This window comes from Mustela erminea, chromosome X, assembly GCF_009829155.1.
Source record: "Mustela erminea isolate mMusErm1 chromosome X, mMusErm1.Pri, whole genome shotgun sequence".
In the NCBI taxonomy this organism is placed as follows: Eukaryota; Metazoa; Chordata; class Mammalia; order Carnivora; family Mustelidae; genus Mustela; species Mustela erminea.
Window position 1 is genome coordinate 53,517,749 of NC_045635.1, and position 23,803 is coordinate 53,541,551.

The 23,803-nt window shown below is 37.1% G+C and overlaps 1 protein-coding gene across 6 annotated transcripts in view; it reads left to right on the plus strand.

The window, feature by feature from the left end:
* The window catches only part of ZC3H12B (zinc finger CCCH-type containing 12B), a 624,873-nt gene that overhangs the window by 521,648 nt on the left and 79,422 nt on the right, over positions 1-23,803 (plus strand). For all 6 annotated transcript variants that reach the window (XM_032329787.1, XM_032329786.1, XM_032329788.1 and 3 more), the window contains one exon: positions 1,700-2,463. In XM_032329787.1, coding sequence (XP_032185678.1) covers positions 1,856-2,463 — 608 coding nt within the window. In that variant the 5' untranslated portion in view covers positions 1,700-1,855. The remainder of the gene's footprint in view (positions 1-1,699; positions 2,464-23,803) is intronic.

Consider the following 23,803-nt stretch of genomic DNA (forward strand, 5'->3'; position numbering starts at 1 on the left):
TGATAAAGGTACTCACAACAATGTTAATTTGGGCAGAGAAAATATAAGAAAATAGAGAAGAAAAAATATTCTATGGTTCAATAGCTAGGAACCATCAAACCTTTTACAGGTATCTCTCTTTGCCAGTAAATTATAGTTAGTCTTTTAAACAGTTGTTTTAAAGTGACTTTTTAAAGAGACTTCTGAGCTTTGAATAAATGTAAGAGTAAAATCCCAAAGTCCTATTTGTACTAGAAATTATTTTGAAGAGAATAAAATGTAAATCAAATAGTAAATGAACTTATAAAGGAAATAGACTTCAAAATTTAAATGAGAGATTAATAGAGAAGTGAATGGATATCTATATATTAGATAATTCATTAAGGGAATATTTTGAAGTCACAGTGGGAGTATAATCATTACAGAAGTCATATGTTACTGGGATATCAGTTCTGAGATGTCAATTCTGTGTGCATTCAATGTTTCCATATGTGACTTTCCTAAAGCACACATGCAGTTATGCATATTATTCTTAGAGCTATTGGTGACTTTCCTTCTTGTTTGTATAAATATTACTAAAGAGTAACTGGAGAACTCTAGTACATTGTTTACCTAGATAATCTTGTTTAGATTAGTGAACACTGCTGTTATCTGAAGAGCTTGTTAGTGCTCACAGGTCTATACCCTTTGCCTCACCGTTAGACTTCTTAAAAAAAAACCACAATATTTTGATGGTGTCTGTTGCATCCTTTACATATACTGAAAACCTATTATATGTTTTATTCACTTTTCTAAGCACTTTCCTTATTCATCTTACATAATCCTTACCTTATGAGGTAAGTATCAATATTCTTATTTTATGTATGAGGAAACTAAGCCTCAGACTGAGAAAAAATACTTTGGCCAACTTAGAACTCAAACCTACAGAGACAGATGCAGTACATGAGAGGAGGTGTTTTTAAATAAAATTGTTTTTAATTCTTTTTTGTAATTAATATTCTTTTTTAACATCTTAATTTTATTTCTTTCAGTAATTAATATTCTTTTAAAAATGTTTTGGTTTATTGTTCAAGTTGACTTAATTTTCTCTTTACAATACAATAAATATAATTACAATAAATAAAAGAGGCTGCACATACAACTCATAAGTGTACACATGAACTTTTAAAAAAACCTGGAGCAGATGTATCTACTTGTCACGTTATACTCTACTTTCAATTGTTTGAAAGTAAATACTAGTTTTCTAGTCTGCCCAGTAGATAGAGTCCCTGACATTTTGCAATTAGTAGTGCTGAAGATGTTATGCTTTTCAGGAGTGGAACTCAGCTTTAACAAGAAGGATCTTGTGTGAGATTTGGTAAAATTTAACTGGCAGAAAGGAAAAGAATCCTTTCACGGATGTATATATTCTTGACCCTTGTTGAAATGTCATGTTTTTCTTTCTCAAAGCTGTTATTATTAGCAGTTAATTATAGCATGATTTATTTTGTGAGAGGGGAGAGGAATTACAGTATTATTGCCATCACTGAAATTTTTATGCATAGAATTATTAAAGAATTAGAGTCTCTCTCTTTTTATATTGAGAGACAAGTCCAATCACCTGAATCACAAAAATTAAAGGTCATATAGGCTGTAGTTTCTTACAAAGAAATTGTTGCATTCTGAAGTGCTTTTCCAAAATTTTACTAAACATGACTGTGGTATATTTGTTTATTTATAGGGACTGGTAACATCTGAACATATCAAACCAAAAAGGGAAACGCTTGCTTCATCCCTACCACCACATTTTACCACAAAACAATATAACTGTATGTGGATTCCAAGCAGGCTAAAAAGAAAAGGACCTGATTAGACTTCAGACTGTCTACTGAACGGGATGACGGCCACGGCTGCAGTGGAGACACAAAAAATGGAGAAGAATGCCTCCAAGGAAGAGAAACAACAGTCTAAGCAGGACAGCATGGAGAAAAGCAATGCTGACTCAGAAGAGTGGATGAACTCTGAATGTGACCCTGAACGGATGATCCTTAAGAGCAGCAACAATGACAATAGCTACCAACCTGGGGATGTTTACTTGAAAAAAAAGGAAATTCCCTCTAAGCCACACCGTCAGCTCTATAGATCACCCTGCTTAGATCATCCAAGCTTCTCCCAGAGCAGCATTCTGCAAGAGGGGAAGCTTGACTTGGAAAAAGAATACCAAGCCAAGATGGATTTTGCTCTAAAGCTGGGCTATGCAGAGACACAGATTCAATCAGTGTTGAGCAAGTTGGGCCCAGAATCACTTATTAATGATGTCTTGGCAGAGCTCGTCAGACTCGGGAACAAAGGTGATTCAGAAGGACAGGTCAGCTTGAATCTTTTAGTGCCTCGGGGTCCCAACTCCAGAGAGATCACAAGTCCTGAACTGTTTCTTGAAGATGAAATAGACAGCAGTGAAAATTTGAGGCCAGTTGTCATAGATGGAAGTAATGTGGCAATGAGGTAAGTGTAAAATATATTTACTCTTTAAAGAAAAGGAAAAAAAAAAGTCCCTGAGCTCATATAAATCATCTTCCTTTGCTAAACGCTTTGAGAGGCCCCTGGTTGTTGTCTATGGCTTGTGCACTTGTAGGTGGAGAGAGGCTAAAATGATCCCACCTTTGCCCTTTCTCCCTTCCTTAAAATTGTTGGCAATTTGTTTTCAGATACCCTAAAGCATCTTAGATATAAGTGATACTTCAGTAGAGACAACTCATTCAACCTTTGTTCCTCTTGGGGTCCCTTCTCCCACCTCTACTTGCCTGGACCAATCATCCTGAGAATGATTTTATAACATCACTTGGAAGCTTATTTGGGAACTACCAGTAACTCCCAATTGCCATTCTACCAACTTTGGATCCCTTTGCCTGGTTTTGTGATCTGACCTTTCACCCCTTCCATTTGGTTGTGTTTTTCACACCTACTGCATTTACATCAGTTGTTTTAATAGATTCCATGTAAATTATGATTTCTACCCCCATTGCTTGTGTTCATGTCATTCCTCTGCATAAGAGTGACCTCCTCTTTATCTTCATACCCATCAAGATGTACTGCCTCCATAAATACCATCCTTACTTTTCTAATCCCAATGATTATCTCTGAGCTACAGTACCTATGGTAGGTTGAATAATAGCCCCCTAAAGAAGTTCACATTCTAATCCCTGGAATCCGTGAATAGGTTATCTTACATGGTAAATGGGACTTTGCTGGTTTAAGTTAAGGACTTGAGATAGGTGAAATTATCCTGGTTTATCAAAGTGGACTCACTAGAATCACAAGTCCTTATAAGAGGGAAGAGAAGGCAGCCAGATAAGAATGACTAGTAGGAGATGTGATGACAGAAACAAGAGGTCATGTGGTGTAAGAAAGAAGTCACGAGCCAAGGAATTTGGATATCCTCTGAAACTGAAAATGGCAAGGACACAGATTCTCTCCTGAAACCTTCAGAAACAACACTATCTTGTCAGATAGAATTTGAATTTTAGAATTTTAGAATTCTGACCTGAACTAAAAATAAATAAGTTGGTGTTATTTTAAGACACTAAATGTGTGGTGATTTGCTACAGAACAATAGTAAATACATAACCAAGAGTGCCTTCATACTTTATTCCATACTTTCTCATATAATTTTTTATCTCATGTAAAAGATCTTTAGGAATCTCTTTTTCCATTTTTTAAACAAAAGTAAACTATTAAAAATAGTTTTTTTAAGTATTTTATCAAAATAAAAACCTCCTTTTATTTCCAAAATGAGTTGTCATTCAGTTTAGCTGAAAAATTCTAAATGATTGGGGCACCTCATGAAATCAAGGTTGTGAGATCAACTCCCAAGTCAGACTCTGCACTCAACAAGTAGTATGATTGATATTCTCACCCTCTGTGCCCTTCCCCTGGCTCTCTGTCTCAAATAAGTAAATAAATTTGAGCTCTCTGTCTCAAATAAGTAATTTTTTTTTTTAATTCTCAGGAATCAGGAGCCTGTTTCTTAATGAGTTTATCATTGGTTGATGAACTCACTGGAATCTTAGACTGTACACAACCAGAACAAAAGTAAGAAGCTTTAGACTAGCAAGTTTTTCATTGAATTATGAATGAAAATGTTTTATGTCTTGTTTTATGCTTCTCTTATATTCCTCAAAGCACATAACACACTACTGGATGTTCCTAGAGAGGGAGCAGGGATAGCAAAAGTCTTATGAACCATACCATTGTTCTATGCAGGAGTTTCTTAGCAGGCTATCTGGAAGTACATCTTAGTGTATAGTTCTATATAATCCTCACAACAGCTTTATTTTACAGATGAGAAAACTAGAGTTCAACAAGGTTCAATGATTTTTTAATTAACATGTAATGTATTACTTTTTAATTTTAATACATTGATTCATTACTCTTATCTAATACCCAATATTCAGTACAACATATAACCTCCCTAATGTCCATCACCCAGTTACCCCATTCCCCCATCCCTTCCCTCCAACAGCCCTCAGTTTGTTTCTTAGGTTTAAGAGTCTCTTATGGTTTGTCTCCCTCTCAAATATAGTTTTGTTTCATTTTTTCCTTTCTTCCCCTATGGTCCTCTACCTTCTTTCTTAAATTCCACATATCGGGGAGGGAAGAAAGTGGAGGTATAGGGGATGCCATTTCAACTAATCCTCTGAATTTGGCGGTATATCTAACAAACTATTTTGTACACCTATGAAATCAGCCTAAGATATAAGAATATATATCTGAATCTCTACAAGCTGAAAAGCTACTGCTTTTTTCAAGGTAGGATGTGTGCTGTCATGAATCTGTGGGGTGATATAGAAAGATAAACATAAGGGGAGGGAGGCTCCATAAGCTCGTTCCTGGAAAGTGATATAACACTGGAGCACAAAATCAACCCTTAGAAATCTGCTCCAGTGAGAGACATCTCTCTCCTAAAAGGGTTCTGGAAATGAAAAGGCAGAATTCTAGGTAGGACAAGGAATTGTGGTCTTAGGATCTGAGGAGTCACAGAGAAAATGGGTAGACTCTCTACCTGAACTGGTAGAGTGCCTGAGCAGTGAAATCAGGAAGCAGATTATGGTCAGTGAGTCCAGGAGGGGTTTCTCAGCTCAGACCATCATAAACTATGAGTTGGGCTGGTTGATAATTGCTCTTCTCTTGAGCAGCCTGAAAAAGTCTGGAACCTGCATCTGACTAGACAAAAGCTCTCAGGGCAGTAGCAGCCCTGAAAATACTTTAGAATGGCAACCAGACATGATACAGGAGCTTCAGGTGTGCATGCATGAGCCCACCTTTACTCATAGTTTTAGAGTTAAAAAGGTCAGTGGCAGTCCCGGTCCCCTGGGACTACCTCTAACAGAGTTTCCGTGAGCACACCCCATGGGAGGCTGAAGTTTTCAGTGCATACAGAAATGGAGACTGTTTTTCCTGGAAGGTTTATTAAAGAGGGAAGACTGCAATCTTTCTGCTCTGGGCCAGAGGTTTGGGCACAGCCATTTTTGCTCTGACCCTCTGAAGAGACATGGAAAGCCTCCAAGGAACAAAAACCATACAAAGGACCTATTTGCACTGATCCCATTCCCTCTGAGAAGGGGAGGGACAACTCTTGCCAGGTGGGGATACCTGAGAAACACCACAGCAGGCCACTCCCCAGAAGACAGTCTGAAAGAACAGGTGAATGACAAGCCTATGGATTTCATAAAACTATAAAATTCCAATGCCATGGGCAAATAGTGTATTGAGCTCCAGGTGTTGCCCCATGACTTATTTATTTTTCAAATAAAACTCTCCTTTTCTTTTTCTTCTTTTTCATTTTCCTTTTTACCTTTTTCTGATTTCAACTAGATGCTTATTATATCAACTTGTATTTCATTATCACATTTTAACTTGTATTTTTTCACACTTATCTTTTTTTTATAGATAAATGCTTCATTTTACTCCTTTTACACTCTATTCTCTCTCTCTCTCTCTCTTTCTCTCTCTCTATCTCTCTCTCTCTCTCTCTATATATATATATATATATATATATATATATATATATAACTATAACTATTTAGGATTTTATTTATTTGTCAGAGAGAGAAAGAGAGGGCAGCAGGCTGAGGGAGAAACAGGACCCCTGCTGAGCAAGGACCCTAATGTGGGACTTGATCACAGGACACTGGGATCATGACCTGAGCTGAAGGCAGACACTTAATTGACTGAGTCACCCAGACTTCCTATAAGGTTTACTTTTGTTGAAATTTTAGGATGTAGTGTCTTTTAACAAAGTTCACCCAGGAACAAGTGGAACACCCTGCTTTGTCCACACTGCAAAATTATAATTTCTCTTCCCCTTTTCCCTTTTATTCAATTTTATTTTGGTGTTTCATTTTGACTTTGTTTTTCTGTGGTGGCTTCTGACTACTCAGGATGTTGCTAGGGTGCAACATCCCAAACAAGATGTGGTTGATATTTTGGACTCTGTTCACTGGCCCACCCATCATTCTCTTGACAGAATGGCAAGAAAGAGGAGCTCACAAAAAAAGGACTAGAGACTATTCTCTGGCACAGAGATAATAGATATGGATATAAGGAAGATTCAGAGATAGAATTTAAGACAGCAATCATAAAGTCAATAGCTAGGCTTGAAAAAAGCATTAGTGACAATATAGAATCTCTAAGGGTAGAAATGAGACTAATCAGGATGAATTTAAAAGTGCTATGAATGAGATGCAATCTAAACTGGATATTCAAACAGCCAGGTTAAATAAGGCAAAAGAGAGAATAAGTGATCTAGAAGATAAGCTGATGGAAAGGAAGGAAACTGAAGAAAACAGAGATAGACAACTAGTAGCCCATGAAAAATGTTGTGGAGAGATTAATGATATCATGAGTTTCCAATGTCAGAATTATTAGGATTCCTGAGGAGGTGGAGAGAGAGAAAGAGAGAGAGAAAGAGGGCTAGAAGGTATATTTGAGTAAATCATAGTTGGGAACTTCACTAATCTGGGGAAAGTAACAAGCATTTGTGTCCAAGAGGTAGAGAGGACCCCTTCCAAAATCAATAAAAATAGATGAACACCCTGACATATAATAGTGAAGCTTGCAAATCATACAGCCAAGAAAACTATCCTGACAATAGTGAGGGAGAGACGTTTCCTTAAATATGGATGGAAGAACATCAGAACAACATTAGACCTATCCCAGAAAGGTGGCAAGCCAGAAAAGGCAAGACATATTCAGGGTATTAAATGAGAAGAACATGCAGACAAGAATACTTTATCCGACAAGGGTGTCATTCAGAATGGATGGGGAGATAAACAGCTTCCAGGACAGGCAAAAACTGAAATAATATGTGATCACTAAACCAGCCCTTCAAGAAATATTAAGGGGATTCTAGAAGCAAGGAGAGACCCCAAGATTAATATATACCAGAAAGAAACAGAGACAATCATCAGAAACAGGGACTTCACAAGTAATAAAATGACACTAAATTAATATCTTTAATTAGTTACTCTGAATGTAAATGGGCTGAATGCTCCCATCAAAAGACACAAGGTTTCAGATTGGATTAAAAAAGGAGGACTCATCCATATGCTATCTACAAGACTCATTTCAAACCTAAAGTCACCTCCAGATTGAAAGTAAAAGGATGGAAAACAATTTACCATGCCAATGGGCCTCAAAAGAAAAGTAGGGTAGCAATCTTCATATCAGACAAATTAGATTTTAAACCGAAGACTATAGTAAGAGATGGAGAGAGACACTATATCATATTTAAAAGGTCTATTTAATAAGGTGATCTTACAATTGTAAATATCTATGCCTCAACATGGGAGTAGCCAACTATATAAATCAATTGATAATGAAATAAAGAAACATATTGATAATAATACATTAATAGTAGGAGATGTCAACACTCCACTCACAGGATTAAACAAATCATCTAAGCAGAAGATCAAAAAACAAGAACTTTGAATGACACATTGAACCAGATGGACTTCATAGATATATGGAGAACATTCCATTCTAAAACAACAGAATACTCATTCTTCTTGAGTGCACATGGAAGTTTCTCCAGATTGGATCACATATGCATCACAAATCAGGTCTCAATTGCTATCGAAAGTTTGAGATTATTCCCTGCATAGTTCAGACAAAAAGCTTTTTTTTTTTTTTTAAGCTGTCCTGGTTATTTTTTTAAAAGATTTTATTTATTTATTTGACAGAATGAATGAGAGAGCACAAGCAGGCAAAGCAGCAGAGGGAGAGGGAGAAGTAGGCTCCCCGCTGAGCAGGGAGCCCAATGCAGGGCTTGATTCCAGGACCCTGGGATCATGACCTGAGCTGAAGGCAGAGGTTTAACCCATTGAGCCACCCAGGTTCCCCCAGACAAAAAAGTTTTGAAACTGTTACTAAACTACAAGAAGAAATTTGGAAGGAACTCAAACCCTTGGAGAAAGAGCATCCTACTAAAGAATGAATGGGTCAACCAGATAATTGAAGAAAAATTTAAACAATTCATGCAAACCAATGAAAATTAAACCTCATTGGCCCAAATCCTATGGGATTCTGCACGGTGGACTTAAGAGGGAAGCACATAGCCATTCATGCCTCTCTCAAAAAATTAGAAAAATCCCAAATACACAAGCTAAACTTACACCTAAAGGAACTGGAGAAAGAACAGAAAATTAAGTCTAAACCAAGCTGGAGAAGGGAAATAATAAAGATTAGAGCAGAAATCAATGAAGTAGAAACTAGAAGAACAGGACAGATCAACAAAACTAGAAGCTGTTTCCTTGAAATAATTAATAAGATTGATAAACTCCTAGCAAGACTCACCAAAAGAAAAGAGAAAGGAGCCAAATTAATGAAATCATGAATGAAAGGGGAGAGATTATGACTAATACCAAGGAAATAGAGACAATTCTTAGAATTTTTTACCAGCAGCTATATGCCAACAAACTAGACAATCTGGAAAAAAATGGATGCATTCTTGGAAACTTATGAATTACTCATACTGAAACAGGAAGAATTAGATAATCTGAACAGACCAATAACCAGCAAAGAAAGTGAAGCAATGGGGCGCCTGGGTGGCTCAGTGGGTTGAGCCGCTGCCTTCGGCTCAGGTCATGATCTCAGAGTCCTGGGATCGAGTCCCGCATCGGGCTCTCTGCTCAGCAGGGAGTCTGCTTCCACCTCTCTCTCTCTGCCTGCCTCTCTGCCTACTTGTGATGTCTCTCTGTCAAATAAATAAAATAAATAATCTTAAAAAAAAAAAGAAAAAGACAAAGAAAGTGATGCAATAATGAAAAATCTCTCCCCAAATAAAAGTCCAGGAGTAGATAGTTTCCCAGGGGGATTTTACCAAACACTTAAAGAAATAATACCTATTCTTCTGAGGCTCTTTCAAAAAATAGAAATGGAATGAAAACTTCCCAAGTCAGTCTATAAGGCCAACATTACCTTGATCCCAAAACGAAAGACCCCAGCAAAAAGGAGAATTTCAGACCATTATCCCTGATGAAAATAGATGCCAAAATACTCACCAATATCCTGGTCAATAGGATTCAACAGTACCTTGAAAGGATTATCCACCAAGACCAGGAGGAATTTATCCCAGGGATTCAAGGGTAATTCGATATTTGCAAAGCAATCAGTGTGATAGATCACATTAACAAAAGAAAAGAACCATATGATCCTCTCAGTTGATACAGAGAAAGCATTTGACAAATTATAGCATCCTTTCCTGATTAAAACTCTTCAAAGTATAGGGATAGAGGAGAGATACTTCAATATCATAAACACCATCTATGAAAAGCCCACAGCAAGTCTCATTCTCAATGGAGAAGAACTAAGAGCTGTTTCCCTAAGGTAAGGAAAAGGACAGGGTTGCCTACTTTCACCACTATTGTTCAACATAGTACTAGAAGACCTAGCCTTAGCAAACAGACAACAAAAAGAAATAAAAGGTGGGGCGCCTGGGTCGCTCAGTTGTTAAGCATCTACTTCAGCTCAGGTTATATTCCAAGGGTCCTGAGATTGGGCCCCACATCAGGCTCTGTGCTTAGTGGGAACCCTGATTCTTCCACTCCCACTTTCCCTGTTTGTGTTACCTCTCTTGCTGTCTATCAAATAAATAAATAAAACCTTTAAAAACTGAGTGAAAGGCATTCAAATTGGAAAAGAAGTCAAACTCTCTCTCTTAGCAGATAACAATACTTTATGTGGAAAACCCAAAAGACTCCACTCCAAAATTACTAGCACTCATTCAGCAATGCAGCAACATAGAAGGATATGAGATCAATACACAGAAATCAGTTGCATTTCTATACATTAACAATGTCACTGAAGAAAGAGAAATTAACGAATTGTCTCCATTTATAATAGCTCCAAAAACCATTGATACCTAGGAATAAATCTAACTAAAGAGGTAAAAGATCTATACTCTAGAAACTACAGAACACATATGAAAGAAATTGAGGAAGATGCAAAGAAATGGAAAAACACTCCATGTTCATGGATCGGAAGAATAAACATTGTTAAAATGTCTAGCTACCCAGAAAAATCTACACTTTAAATGCAATCTCTATCAAAATGTCATCAACATTTTTCACAGAGCTGGAACAAATAAACCTAAAATTTGTATGAAACCAGAAAAGACCCAGAATCTCTAGGAGAATATTGAAAAAGAAAACCAAAGCTGGGGCCATCACAGTGTCGGACTTTAACCTATATTACAAAGCTGTGATCATCAAGACAGCATGGTATTGGCACAAATACAGACACATAGATCAACAGAATAGAATAGACAACCCAGAAATGGACCTTCAACTCGATGATCAACTAATCTTCAACAAAGTAGGAAAGAATATTCAATGGAAACAGCAACAACAACAGTCTCTTCATTAAATGGTGCTGGGAAAATTGGACAGACACATGTAGAAGAATGAAACTGGATCATTCTTTTACACTATTCATAAAGATAAACTAAAAATTAATAAAAGACCTAAATGTGAGACAGGAATCCATTAAAATCCTAGGGGAGAACACAGACAGCAACCTCTTCAACCATGACCACAGCAAGTTCTTGCTAGATATGTATCTAAAGGCAAGGGAAGCAAAAGCAAAAGTGAACTTTTGGGACTTCATCAAGATGAAAAAATTCTATACAGAAAAGGAAACAGTCAACAAAACAAAGAGGTAACCCATGGTATAGGAAGAGATTTTTGCAAATGACATTGCAGAGAAAGGGTTGGTATCCAAGATTTATAAAGAACTTCTCAAACTCAATACCCAATAAAGAAATAATCCAGTCAAGAAATGGCCAGAAGATATGAACAGACACTTTTCCAAAGAAGACATATGAATGGACAACAGACACATGAAAAAAATGAATGACATGACTAGCTGTCAAGGAAATACAGATCAAAACCATAGTGAGATACTACCTTACACCAGTTAGAATGGCAAAAATTAACAAAACAGAGAAAAACAAATGTTGTGGAGGATGTGGAGGAAGGGGAACCTCTTACACTGTTGGTGGGGATGCAAACTGGTATAGCTACTCTGGAAAACAGTGTGGAGGTTCCTCGCAAAGTTAAAAATAGAGCTACCCCAAAACCCAGTAATTTCCCTACTAGGTATTTACCCTAAAGATACAAATGTAGTGAAACAAAGGGGGCACCTGTTCTGCAATGTTCATAGAGGCAATGTCCACCATAGCCATACTGTGGGAGGAGCTGAGATGTCCTTCAAGAGAAGAATGGATAAAGAAGATGTGGTTCATATATACAATGGAATATTATTCAGCTAGCAGAAAAGATAAATACTTACCATTTGCATCAGTATGGACTGGAGGGGATTATGCTAAGTGAACTAAGTCAAGCAGAGAAAGACAATTATCATATAGTTTCACCCATATGAGGAACATAAACAATAGCATGGAGGACCATAGTGGAAGGGATTGAAAACAGAATATGAAGAAATCAGAGAGGAAGATAAACCATAAGAGATTCTGGACTCTGGAAAACAAACCAAAGGTTATGGAGAAGAAGGGCATGGTGGGATGGGGTAGCCAGGTGGTGGATATTAAGTCAGGCATGTGTTTTGATGAGCACTGTGCATTATATGCAACTAATGAATTATTGAACACTACATCAAAAACTAATGATGTACTATATATTGGCTAGCTGAACACAATAATAAGAAAAGTCTTCTGATAAATCCCTAGCATACAAAAAAGAAAAAAGAAAAAGAAATCCACATATCAATGAGATCATATAATTGTCTTTTTCTGTTTGACTTCTTTCGCTTAGCATAATGCCCTCTAGTTCCATCCATGTTCTTGCAAATGGCAAGATGTCAGTTTTTGATGTCTGCATAATATTCCTGTGTGTGTTTGTGTGTGTGTGCGTGTGTGTGTGTGTGTATACCACATCTTCTTTATCCATATTCTTGAGGTCATTTGCTATAGTTAGTAAAGTAGCTGTGGGAACTTGAACTTACATATTCTGGTTCCAAATGAATGAAATAAAACTAACATTTATAAATATCTGTTCTTTTTTTTCTTTTCTCAAGTTTTTATTTAAATTCCAGTTAGTTGATATACAGTGTAATATTAGTTTCAGGTGTAGAATTTATTGATTCTTCACTTACATATAACACCCAGTGCTCACCTCTACAAGTGCCAGGCACTTTTGTATACATTATTTAATTCTCACTAAAAATCCTACATGAGCAAACTAATTAGGTTCATTTTTGCAGGTGAGGAGCCTCAGGTTCAGAGAGGATGAATAACTGCCCAAGGTTATGCCGGTAATAAATGACAATGATTGTATTAAAATCTGAATCTGGGGGCGCCTGGGTGGCTCAGTGGGTTAAAGCCTCTGCCTTTGGCTCAGGTCATGATCCCAGGGTCCTGGGATCAAACCCCGCATTGGGCTCTCTGCTCAGTGGGGAGCCTGTTTCCTCCTCCTCTCTCTCTGCCTACTCGTGATCTCTGTCTGTCAAATAAATAAATAAAATCTTAAAAAAGAATAAAATAAAATCTGAATCTGACTCCAATGTTCTTTAACAATATAATGCAATAGTACATGGCTATCAGTGTTATTAAGAATAAACTAACGATGTTCTGTATGGTGACTAACATAACATAATAAAAAAAAGTATATTTGAGGGGCACCTGGATGGTTTATTTGGTTAAGTGTGTGACTTCAGCCCAGGTCATGATCCCAGGGTCCTGTTACCAAGCTCTGCCTCAGACTCCCCATTCAATGGGGAATCTACTTGTACCTCTGCCCTTCCTCCAACTCATGCTCTCTCTCTGTGTCTCTCCTTCTTAAATAAATAAATACAATCTTAAAAAAAAGAATATTTATCATTCTTCCTGGTAGCAGAGAGTACATTTACAAATTTCCTTTTCCAAATCTTTTAATCATGACAGCACAGTCACAATATGAGTAAAGCATGTAAGCTCTCTCCCCTGTTTTACTTAGGGAAAACTGGAAGCACAGTAACAAGAGAGTTAAATGGCCTGTACACAATATGAAAGTAATCAGAATTATGTAGTGGGCCTGCAAAAAGCAGAGGGTGATTTCTATTCAAAGGGCCAATGGTAACTCTGCTTTTATCCTAATAGGCATAGACTAGAGTAATTTCTGAAGGGAAGAGGTATGGGATCTGCCAAACTCAACCTCTTGCCAAACCAGATCATCCAAAACACCTTAGGTTAGACCAGTTTCCCAAGGCCTATATTTCTTTAAGTTTGTTTTGTTTTGTTTTGTTTTGTTTTGTGTGTGTGTGTGTGTGTGTGTGTGTGTGTGTGTGTGTGCGTGTTTTGAATGTAGGGATGAAAAATCCCAGGAATTTCTTGAGGATTTTGACTTCATGGTGATATAAGACCTTCCTTATTTTTGTTCAAGGATTGCTGGGTATAAAAGGCACTGTAGTATGGTTACTTTGCTTTGTAAGGAACACTGGAGAAATTAATTACCAAGGTAATTAGTTTCAACATATCTAGTCTATGCCAGTAGCCAACTGTCATACTGATGGAAAGATGAACTTTTGTCTTTTGTAGGAGTTGCTTTGCTAAATTAAAGATGCCTCACATAATTCAAATAAAGCAAAAAAAAAGGCAGCATAAAATAAGCTTATTTTTAGGAGCATATTAAAATTGTGCAGAGTGAAGGGCATGATTTTCTAAAATTGCCAGCTGTGTCCTTGTTAGCACCTCATTCCTTTTTTGATAGGTTAGGTACTGGTAAGTTTCACTTACCTGAAATCACATTTCACATGGTCAGAATTCAGTACCATAGTCTGCTTGTGAATTTGTTACTGCAGTTAATCTAAATTTGGCTTGTTTTCCCCATTGGTTAGCTGTAACTTTGTCATTAGATTAATACTTCTTAGGCAAACTACATACAACATCTGTTGTTCCTTAGCCTGTCATTTGAGCCTGCCTTGAAGTCATGATGGTTTATTGTCTACAACATTTGCCTAACATTTACAATAGTGGTGTACCTGTGATTCACATACTGATATAAGTTAAGATCCTAAAGGGTATGTTCATTTTAAGAGCTGCCTCTTTGGGGATGAAAAATCCATTTCAGAAGAATGAAGGCTTTCAAATGTAAATGCCATCATGTTTTTTAAATCTGAGCAAAACCCAAACATTGTCTAAAAAAAGGGCAGAGGAAAATGCCATGTGACCCATCTGCTAGGCAGAATTTGGCTTAGAACCTGGATCTAAGATAGTTTATAGAACAAAGTGAGATATACTGTCACCAAGACACTTGGCAACTTACAGGTCTAGGCTTTTAAGATTACATTTTATTGTATTTTATTTTATTAAAGATCTCATTTATTTATTCATGAGAGACAGGGAGAGAGAGGTAGGGACACAGGGAGAAACAGGTTCATGGGACTCGATCCCAGGACCCGGGGATCATGACCTGAGCTGAAGGCAGATGTTTATTTGACTGAGCCACCCAAGCACCCTAGATTACATTTTTTTTAATTTTTTTATTTTTATTTTATTTTTTTAAAAGATTTTATTTATTTATTTGACAGACAGACATCACAAGAAGGCAGAGAGGCAAGCCAGAGAGAGAAAGGAGGAAGCAGGCTCCCTGCTGAGAAGAGAGCCCGATGCAGGGCTCAATCCCAGGACTCTCAGATTATGACCTGAGCTGAAGGCAGAGGCTTTAACCCACTGATCCACCCAGGCGTGCTAGATTACATTTTAGATAGGCTTTTAGGTCCTAACTTTGTAAATTGCAAGATAGTATTTTGTGGGTTTGGGCTAAAACAGGTCATCTTGCAAGAATCACTTTATTTTCCCGTATTTTTTATGCACTCCTCAAATACTTATTGGCACTAAACTTTGTATATTGGGCCTTTTTGTAGGACTTTTACTGCCACCTTCATCAATGTTGAAAGTGAATTCTGATTCCTATTGGGCATTTGGCACACTTCATGGAATGTGGCAATGGCATGATTTTAATACATTTTCAATGGAATGCTATAGGCATTTTACATTTTTTAACATGATAATTCCCAGTATGTTAAAAACTTATATCAGAATATAGATGTATCAAAATATTAACAGTGATTGTCTCTGAGAGGCATCAAAAGAGATCCCACAAGGATTTTTCTTTACATTTTATATATTTTTCACATTTTATATTACAAATATGCATTACTCATAATGATGACAGATGTTTTATTGAATAATAATTGTCATACAATATTGTATTAGTTTCAGGAGTACAAAATAGTGATTTATTACTTATATACATTACAAAATGGTCACCACAATAACCATACTTACCATCTGTCATCCTACAAAATTTTTACAATATTATAGGCTATCTTCCCTATGCCATACATTACATTCTCATGTTTTTTATTTTATAACTGGAATATTGTACCTCTTAATCCCATTCAATTATTTTGTCCATCCCATATCCACTCACCCCTCTAGAAACCAACAGTTTCTTCTATCAATTTCTATTTCGTTTTATTTATTTATGTTTATTTAGATTTATGTACCGGTGAAACAATATGGCATTTAACGTCCTCTATATTACTTACTAAACTTAGCATAATACATTCTAGTTTTATTAATGTTGGCACAAAAAAGCAAGATTTAACTACTTTTTATGACTAATATTTCAATATCCCTCTCCTCCCACACTCAAGTGTGTATGTGTGTATCTTAATCCATTCATCTATTGATGGACATTTAGGTTGCTTCCATGTCTTGTCTGTTGTAAATAATGCTGCAATGAACATTGGGGTACAAATGTCTTTTTGAGTTAACGTTTTCATTTCAGATTGCCTTGGATAATGTAGACATTTTAACAATGTTTATTATTCCATTCCATGACAAATGGAATGTTTTTTCATGTTTTTGTGTTTTCTTAAATTTTTTTCAACATTGTTCTGTAGTTCCTTGAGTACAAATCTTTACCTCTTTGGTTAGATTTATTCCCAAGTATCTTATGGTTCTTGGTGTTATAGTAAATGGGATCAATTCTCTAATTTCCTTTTCTATATTTTCATTATTAGTGTATAAGAAAGCAACAGATTTCTGTGGATTGATTTTGTATCCTGCCACATGACTATAAGTTCTAGTAGTTTGTGGTGGAGTCTTTTGGATTTTCCATATGAAGTATCATGTCATCTGTGAAGAAAGAGGGTTTGACTTCTTCTTTCCCAATTTGAATACCCTTTATTTCTTTTTGTTCTTTGATTGCTGTTGCTAGGACTTTTAGTATTATGTCGAACAACAGTGGTGAGAGTGGGTATCCTTGTCGTGTCCTAATCTCAAAGGAATGGCTGTCATCTTTTCCCCTCTGAGAATGATATTCACTGTGAATTTTTCATAGGTAGACTTTATGAAGTGAAGGAATGTTCCCTCTATCCCTATAATCTGAACAGTATTAATCAGGAACAGATGCTGGATTTTGTCAATTTTTTTTTTCTGTATCAATTGGGAGGACCATATGCTTCTTTTTTTTTCCATTTATTTATTTTCAGCTTAACAGTATCATTATTTTTCACCACACCCAGTGCCCCAGGCAATCCGTGCCCTCTATAATACCCAATACCTGGTACCCTGACCTCCCACCCCCTGCCACACCAAACCCCTCAGATTGTTTTTCAGAGTCCATAGTTTCTCATGGTTCACCTCCCCTTCCAATTTACCCCAACCCCCTTCTCTCTAACTCCCGATATCCTCCATGCTTTTTGTTATGCTCCACAAATAAGTGAAACCATATGATAATTGACTCTCTCTGCTTGACTTATTTCACTCAGCATAATCTCTTCCAGTCCCGTCCATGTTACTACAAAAGTTGGGTATTCGTCCTTTCTGATGGAGGCATAATACTCCATAGTACATATGGACCACATCTTCCTTATCCATTAATCCATTGAAGGGCATCTTGGTTCTTTCCACAGTTTGGCGACCATGGCCCTTGCTGCTATAAACATTGGGGTACAGGTGGCCCTTCTTTTCACGACATCTGTATCTTTGTGGTAAATACCCAGGAGTGCAATGGCAGGGTCATGGGGAAGTTCTATTTTTAATTTCTTGAGGAATCTCCACACTGTTCTCCAAAGAGGCTGCACCAACTTGCATTCCCACCAACAGTGTAAGAGGGTTCCCCTTTCTCCACATCCCCTCCAACACATGTTGTTTCCTGTCTTGCTAATTTTGGCCATTCTAACTGGTGTAAGGTGATATCTCAAAGTGGTTTTAATTTGAATCTCCCTGAGGGAGTGATGATGAACATTTTTTCATGTGTCTGATAGCCATTTGTATATCTTGATTGGAGAAGTGTCTGTTCATATCTTCTGCCCATTTTTTGATATGATTGTCTGTTTTGTGTGTGTTGAGTTTGAGGAGTTCATTATAGATCCTGGATATCAACCTTTTTTTTTAAGATTTTATCTATTTATTTATTTGACAGACAGAGATCACATGTAGACAGAGAGGTAGAGAGGGAGAGAGGAGGAAGCAGACTCCCCGCCGAGCAGAGAGCCCGATGCGGGGCTCGATCCCAGGACCCTGAGACCACGACCTGAGCCGAAGGCAGAGGCCTTAACCCACCGAGCCACCCAGGCACCCTGGATATCAACCTTTTGTCTGTACTGTCATTCTCCCATTTCGTGGGTTGCCTCTTTGTTTTCTTGACTGTTTCCTTTGCTGTGCAGAAGCTTTTGATTTTGATGAAGTCCCAAAAGTTTATTTTCGCTTTTATTTCCTTTGCCTTTGGAGACATATCTTGAAAGAAGTTGCTGTGGCTGATATCGAAGAGATTACTGCCTATGTTCTCCTCTAGGATTCTGATGGATTCCTGTCTCACATTGAGGTCTTTTATCCATTTCGAGTTTATCTTTGTGTACAGTTTAAGAGAATGGTCGAGTTTCATTCTTCTACATATAGCTGCCCAGTTTTCCCAGCACCGTTTATTGAAGAGACGGTCTTTTTTCTACTGTGTATTTTTTCCTGTTTTGTCGAAGATTATTTGACCATAGAGTTGAGCCCATATCTGGGCTCTGGGCTCTACTCTGTTCCACTGGTCTATGTGTCTGTTTTTATGCCAGTACCATGCTGTCTTGGTGACAAGGATGGTTCAGCATTCGCAAATCAATCAATGTGATAGAACAAATTAATAAGAGAAGAGAGAAGAACCACATGGTCCTCTCAATTGATGAAGAAAAAGCATTTGACAAAATCCAGCATCGGTTCCTGATTAAAACGCTTCAAAGTATAGGGATAGAGGGAACATTCCTGAATTTCATCAAATCTATCTATGAAAGACCCAGAGCAAATATCATCCTCAATGGGAAAAAGCCTGCGTCCTTCCTGTTGAGATCAGGTACATGACAAGGATGCCCACTCTCACCACTCTTGTTCAACATAGTATTAGAAGTCCTAGCAATAGCAATCAGACAACAAAGGGAAATAAAAGGTATCCAAATTGGTAATGAAGAAGTCAAACTCTCTCTCTTCACAGATGACATGATTTTTTATATGGAAAACCCAAAAGACTCCACCCCCAAACTACTAGAACTCATACAGCAATTCAGCAACGTGGCAGGATACAAAGTCAATGTGCAGAAATCAGTTGCTTTTTTATACACTAACAATGAAAATACAGAAAGGGAAATTAGAGAATTGATTCCATTTACTATAGCACCAAGAACCATAAGATACCTGGTAATAAACCTAACCAAAGAGGTAAAGGATCGGTACTTGAGGAACTACAGAACACTCATGAAAGAAATTGAAGAAGACACAAAAAGTTGGAAGACTATTCCATGCTCTTGGATCGGAACAATAAACATTGTTAAAATGTCTATACTGCCTAGAGCAATCTATACTTTTAATGCCATTCTGATCAAAATTTCCACCGGTATTCTTCAAAGAGCTGGAGCAAATAATCCAAAAACTTGTATGGAATCAGAAGAGACCCCAAATCACTAAGGAAATGTTGAAAAACAAAAATAAAACTGGGGGTATCACGTTACCTGATTTCAAGCTTTACTACAAAGCTGTTATCACCAAGACAGCATGGTACTGGCATAAAAATCAACCATATGGTTCTTCTCTCTTCTCTTATTGATTTGTTCTATCACATTGATTGATTTGTGAATGTTGAGCCACCCTTGCATTCCAGGGATAAATCCCACCTGGTCATGGTGGATAATCTTTTTCATGTACTGTTGGATCCTATTAGCTAGGATCTTGTTGGGAATATTAGCATGCATATTCGTCATGGATATTGGTCTGAAATTCTCCTTTTTGATGAGGACTTTGCCTGGTTTGGGAATCAGGGTAATGTTGGCTTCATAGAAAGAGTCTGGAAGTTTTCCTTCTATTTATATTTTTTTGAAACCGCTTCAGGAGAATAGGTATTATTTCTTCTTTTAATGTTTGCTCAAATATCCTAGGGAATCCATCAGGTCCTGGGCTCTTGTTTTGGGGGAAGTTTTTGATCACTGCTTTAATCTCATTACTAGATAGTGGTCTATTCAGGTTGTCAATTTCTTCTTGTTTCAGTCTTGGAAGTTTATAGATTTCCAGGAATGCATCCATTTCATCTAGGCTGCTTAACTTATTGGCATATAGCTGTTGATAGTAATTTCTGATGATTGATTCTATTTTCTTGGTCATGATCCCTCCTCCTTCATTCATGATTTTATTAATTTGTGTCCTCTTTCTTTTTACATTGGATTGGACAGAGATTTATCAATCTTATTCATTTTTTTTCAAAGAACCAGCTTCTAGTTTCATTGATGTGTTCTATTGTATTTCTAGTTTCTAAATCATTGATCTCTGCTCCAGTCTTAATTATTTGCCTTCTTGTGAATGGGATTTTACAGTTGATTTTACAGTTCTTTAAGGTGTAAAAAGATTTGGTGTATTTGGGATTTTTCAGCTTTCTTGAGGGAGGTTTGGATGGCTATGTATTTCCCCCTTAAGACCACCTTTGCTGTATCCCATAGGTTTTGGACCGAAGTGTCTTCATTATCACTGGTTAACACGAATTGTTTAAGTTCTTTGATTTCCTCATTGATCCAAATATTCTTGAGCAAGAAGGTGTTTAGCTTCCAAGTGTTTGAATTCCTTCCAAATTTTTTCATGTGGTTTAGTTCCAGTTTCAAAGCACTGTGGTCTGAGAATATGCAGGGAATAATCTCAACCTTTTGGTATCAGTTGAGCTCTGATTTGTGACCCAATACATGGTCTATTCTGGAGAAAGTTCCATGTGCACTCAAGAAGAATGAGTATTTTATTGTTTTAGGGTGTATTGTTCTGTATATATCTATGAGGTCCATCTGGTCCAATGTGTCAGTCAAAGCTCTTGTATCTTCATTGATTTTCTGCTTAGATGATCTATAACTGAGAGGGACATGTTAAGATCTCCTACAATTAATGTGTTAATATCAATATGACTCTTTATTTTGATTAACAGTTGTCTGATGTAGTTGGCTGCTCCCATATCAGGGTCATAAATATTAACAATTATTAGGTCTTGCTGGTGGATAGAAACTTAAAGAATGTATCTGTATCTCTGACTGCAGCCTTTAGCTTAAAATCTAATTTATCTAATATGAGAATCACTACCCTAGCTTTCTTTTGAGGCCTGTTGGCATGAAAGATGGCTCTCCATCCCATCACTTTTAGTCTGGATGTATCTTTACATTCCAAATGTGTCTCTTATAGGCAGCATATAGGGTTCTGTCATTTAATCCATTTTATCCAGTATGTAACCTTGTGCCATTTTATGGGAGCATTAAGGCATATTGAGAGTTATTACAGAAAGATATGCATTTATTGACATCATATTGCCTGTGAAGTACTTGTTTCTCTAGATTGTCTCTGTAAATTTCTCTTCTATGTGACTCTTCGGTTCTTCTTTTATAGAACCCCCCTAATATTTCTTGCCATTCAGGCTTGGTGGTCACATACTCTTTTATTTTTTATTTTTTTGCCATGTTCCAATAAATCGTTATTTACAAAATTAGGTGACAGGATGGATTTGGTCCACAGACTGTAGTTTCTTTTTATTTCTTTAAAAAAAAAAAAACTTAAATTTCCATATTTTTTCTGGTGAAACTGAACCAGTTATAACAGTTCTTAGATTTATGCAGTGAGTTGTATGTGTTTTTCTTTTTTAATTTTGATTTTTTTGAAAATTTCTTTTCAGTCATCCAGAATTCATTATTTATGCACCACACCCAGTATGCCATTGCAATACATGCCCTCCATAATACCCACAACCAGGCTCACCCAACCTCCCACACCCTGCCCCTCCAAAACCCTCAGATTATTTTTCAGGGTCCATGGTCTCTCATGGTTCATCTCCCCCTCTAACTGCCCCCAACTCCCTTCTCCTCTCCATCTCCCCATGTCCTCCATGTCATTTCTTATGCTCCAAAAATAAGTGAAACCATATGATAACTGACTTTCTCTACTTAACTTATTTCACTCAGCATAATCTCTTCCAGTCCTGTCCATGTTGCTACAAAAGTTGGGTATTCATCCTTTCTGACAGAGGCATAATACTCCATAGTATATATGGACCACATCTTCCTAATCCATTTGTCCATTGAAGGGCATCTTCATTCTTTCCACAGTTTGGCAACCGTGACCATTGCTGCTATGAACATTGGGGTACAGACCCCATCTTTTCACTAGTGCAATTTCAGGGTCATAGAGAAGCTCTATTTTTAATTCCTTAAGGAATCCCCACACTGTTTTCCAAAGTAGCTGCACCAACTCGCATTCCCATCAACAGTGTAAGAGGGTTTCCCTTTCTCCACATCCTCTCCAACACACGTTGTTTCCTTTCTTGTTAATTTTGGCCATTCTAACTGATGTAAGGTGGTATCTCAATGTGGTTTTGATTCGTATCTCCCCGATGGCTAGTGATAATGAATATTTTTTCATATGTCTGTTAGCCATTTGTATGTCTTCTTTGGAGAAGTGTCTATTCATGTCTTCTGCCCATTTTTTTGACATGATTAACTGTTTTGTGTCTGTTGAGTTTGAGGAGTTCTTTATAGATACTGGATATCAGCCCTATGTCTCTAGTGTCATTTGCGAATATCTTTTCCCATTCCGTGGGTTGCCTCTTTGTTGTGTTGACTGTTCCCTTTGCTGTGCAGAAGCTTTTGATATTGATGAAGTCCCAAAAGTTCGTTTTCGATTTTGTTTCCTTTGCCTTTGGAGACATATCTTGAAAGAAGTTGCTGTGGTCGACGTCGAAGAGGTTACTGCCTATGTTCTCCTCCAGGATTGTGTTGGATTCTTGCCTCACATTGAGGTCTTTTATCCATTTCAAGTTTATCTTTGTGTATGGTGTAAGAGAATGGTCGAGTGTCATTCTTCTACATATAGCTGTCCAATTTTACCAGCACCATTTATTGAAGAGACTGCCTTTTTTCCACTGTATATTTTTTTTTCTGCTTTGTTGAAGACTATTTGACCATAGAGTACAATGTCCATATTTGGGCTCTCTACTCTGTTCCACTGGTCTTTGTGTCTGTTATTGTGACAATACCATGCTGTCTTGCGGATCACAGCTTTTTAGTAAAGCTTGAAATCAGGCAACATAATGCCTCCAGTTTTGTTTTTCTTTTTCAACATTTCCTTAGCAATTTGAGGTCTCTTCTGATTGCATACAAATTTTAGGATTGTTTGTTCCAGCTCTTTGAAAAATGCCAGTGGAAAGTTTATCAGAATGGCATTGAAAGTATAGATTGCTCTAGGCAGTATGGATATTTTAACAATGTTAATTCTTTCAATCCATGAGCATGGAATGTTCTTCCATCTTTTCTGTCTTCGTCAATTTCTTTCACGAGTTTTCTGTAGGTTCTTGAATACAGATCCTTTATCTCTTTGGTTAGCTTTATTCCTAGGTATCTTATGGTTATTGGTGCTATAGTAAGTGGAATTGATTCTCTAATTTTCCTTTCTGTATTTTCATTGTTAGTGTATAAGAAAGCAACTGTTATCTGTACATTGATTTTGTATCCTACCTCATTACTGAATTGATTTATGTTTGAGTTCTATTAGTTTGGGGGTGGAGTCTTTGGGTTCTTCATATAAAGTATCATGTCATCTGTGCAGAGAGAGAGTTTGACTTCTTCATTGCCAGGTTGAATACCTTTTATTTCTCTTTGTTGTCTGATTTCTGTTGCTAGGATTACTAATACCATGTTGAACAATAGTGGCGAGAGTGGGCATCTTTGTTATGATCCTGATCTCAAAGGGAAGGCTGTCAGCTTTTTCCCATTGAGGATGATATTCACTGTG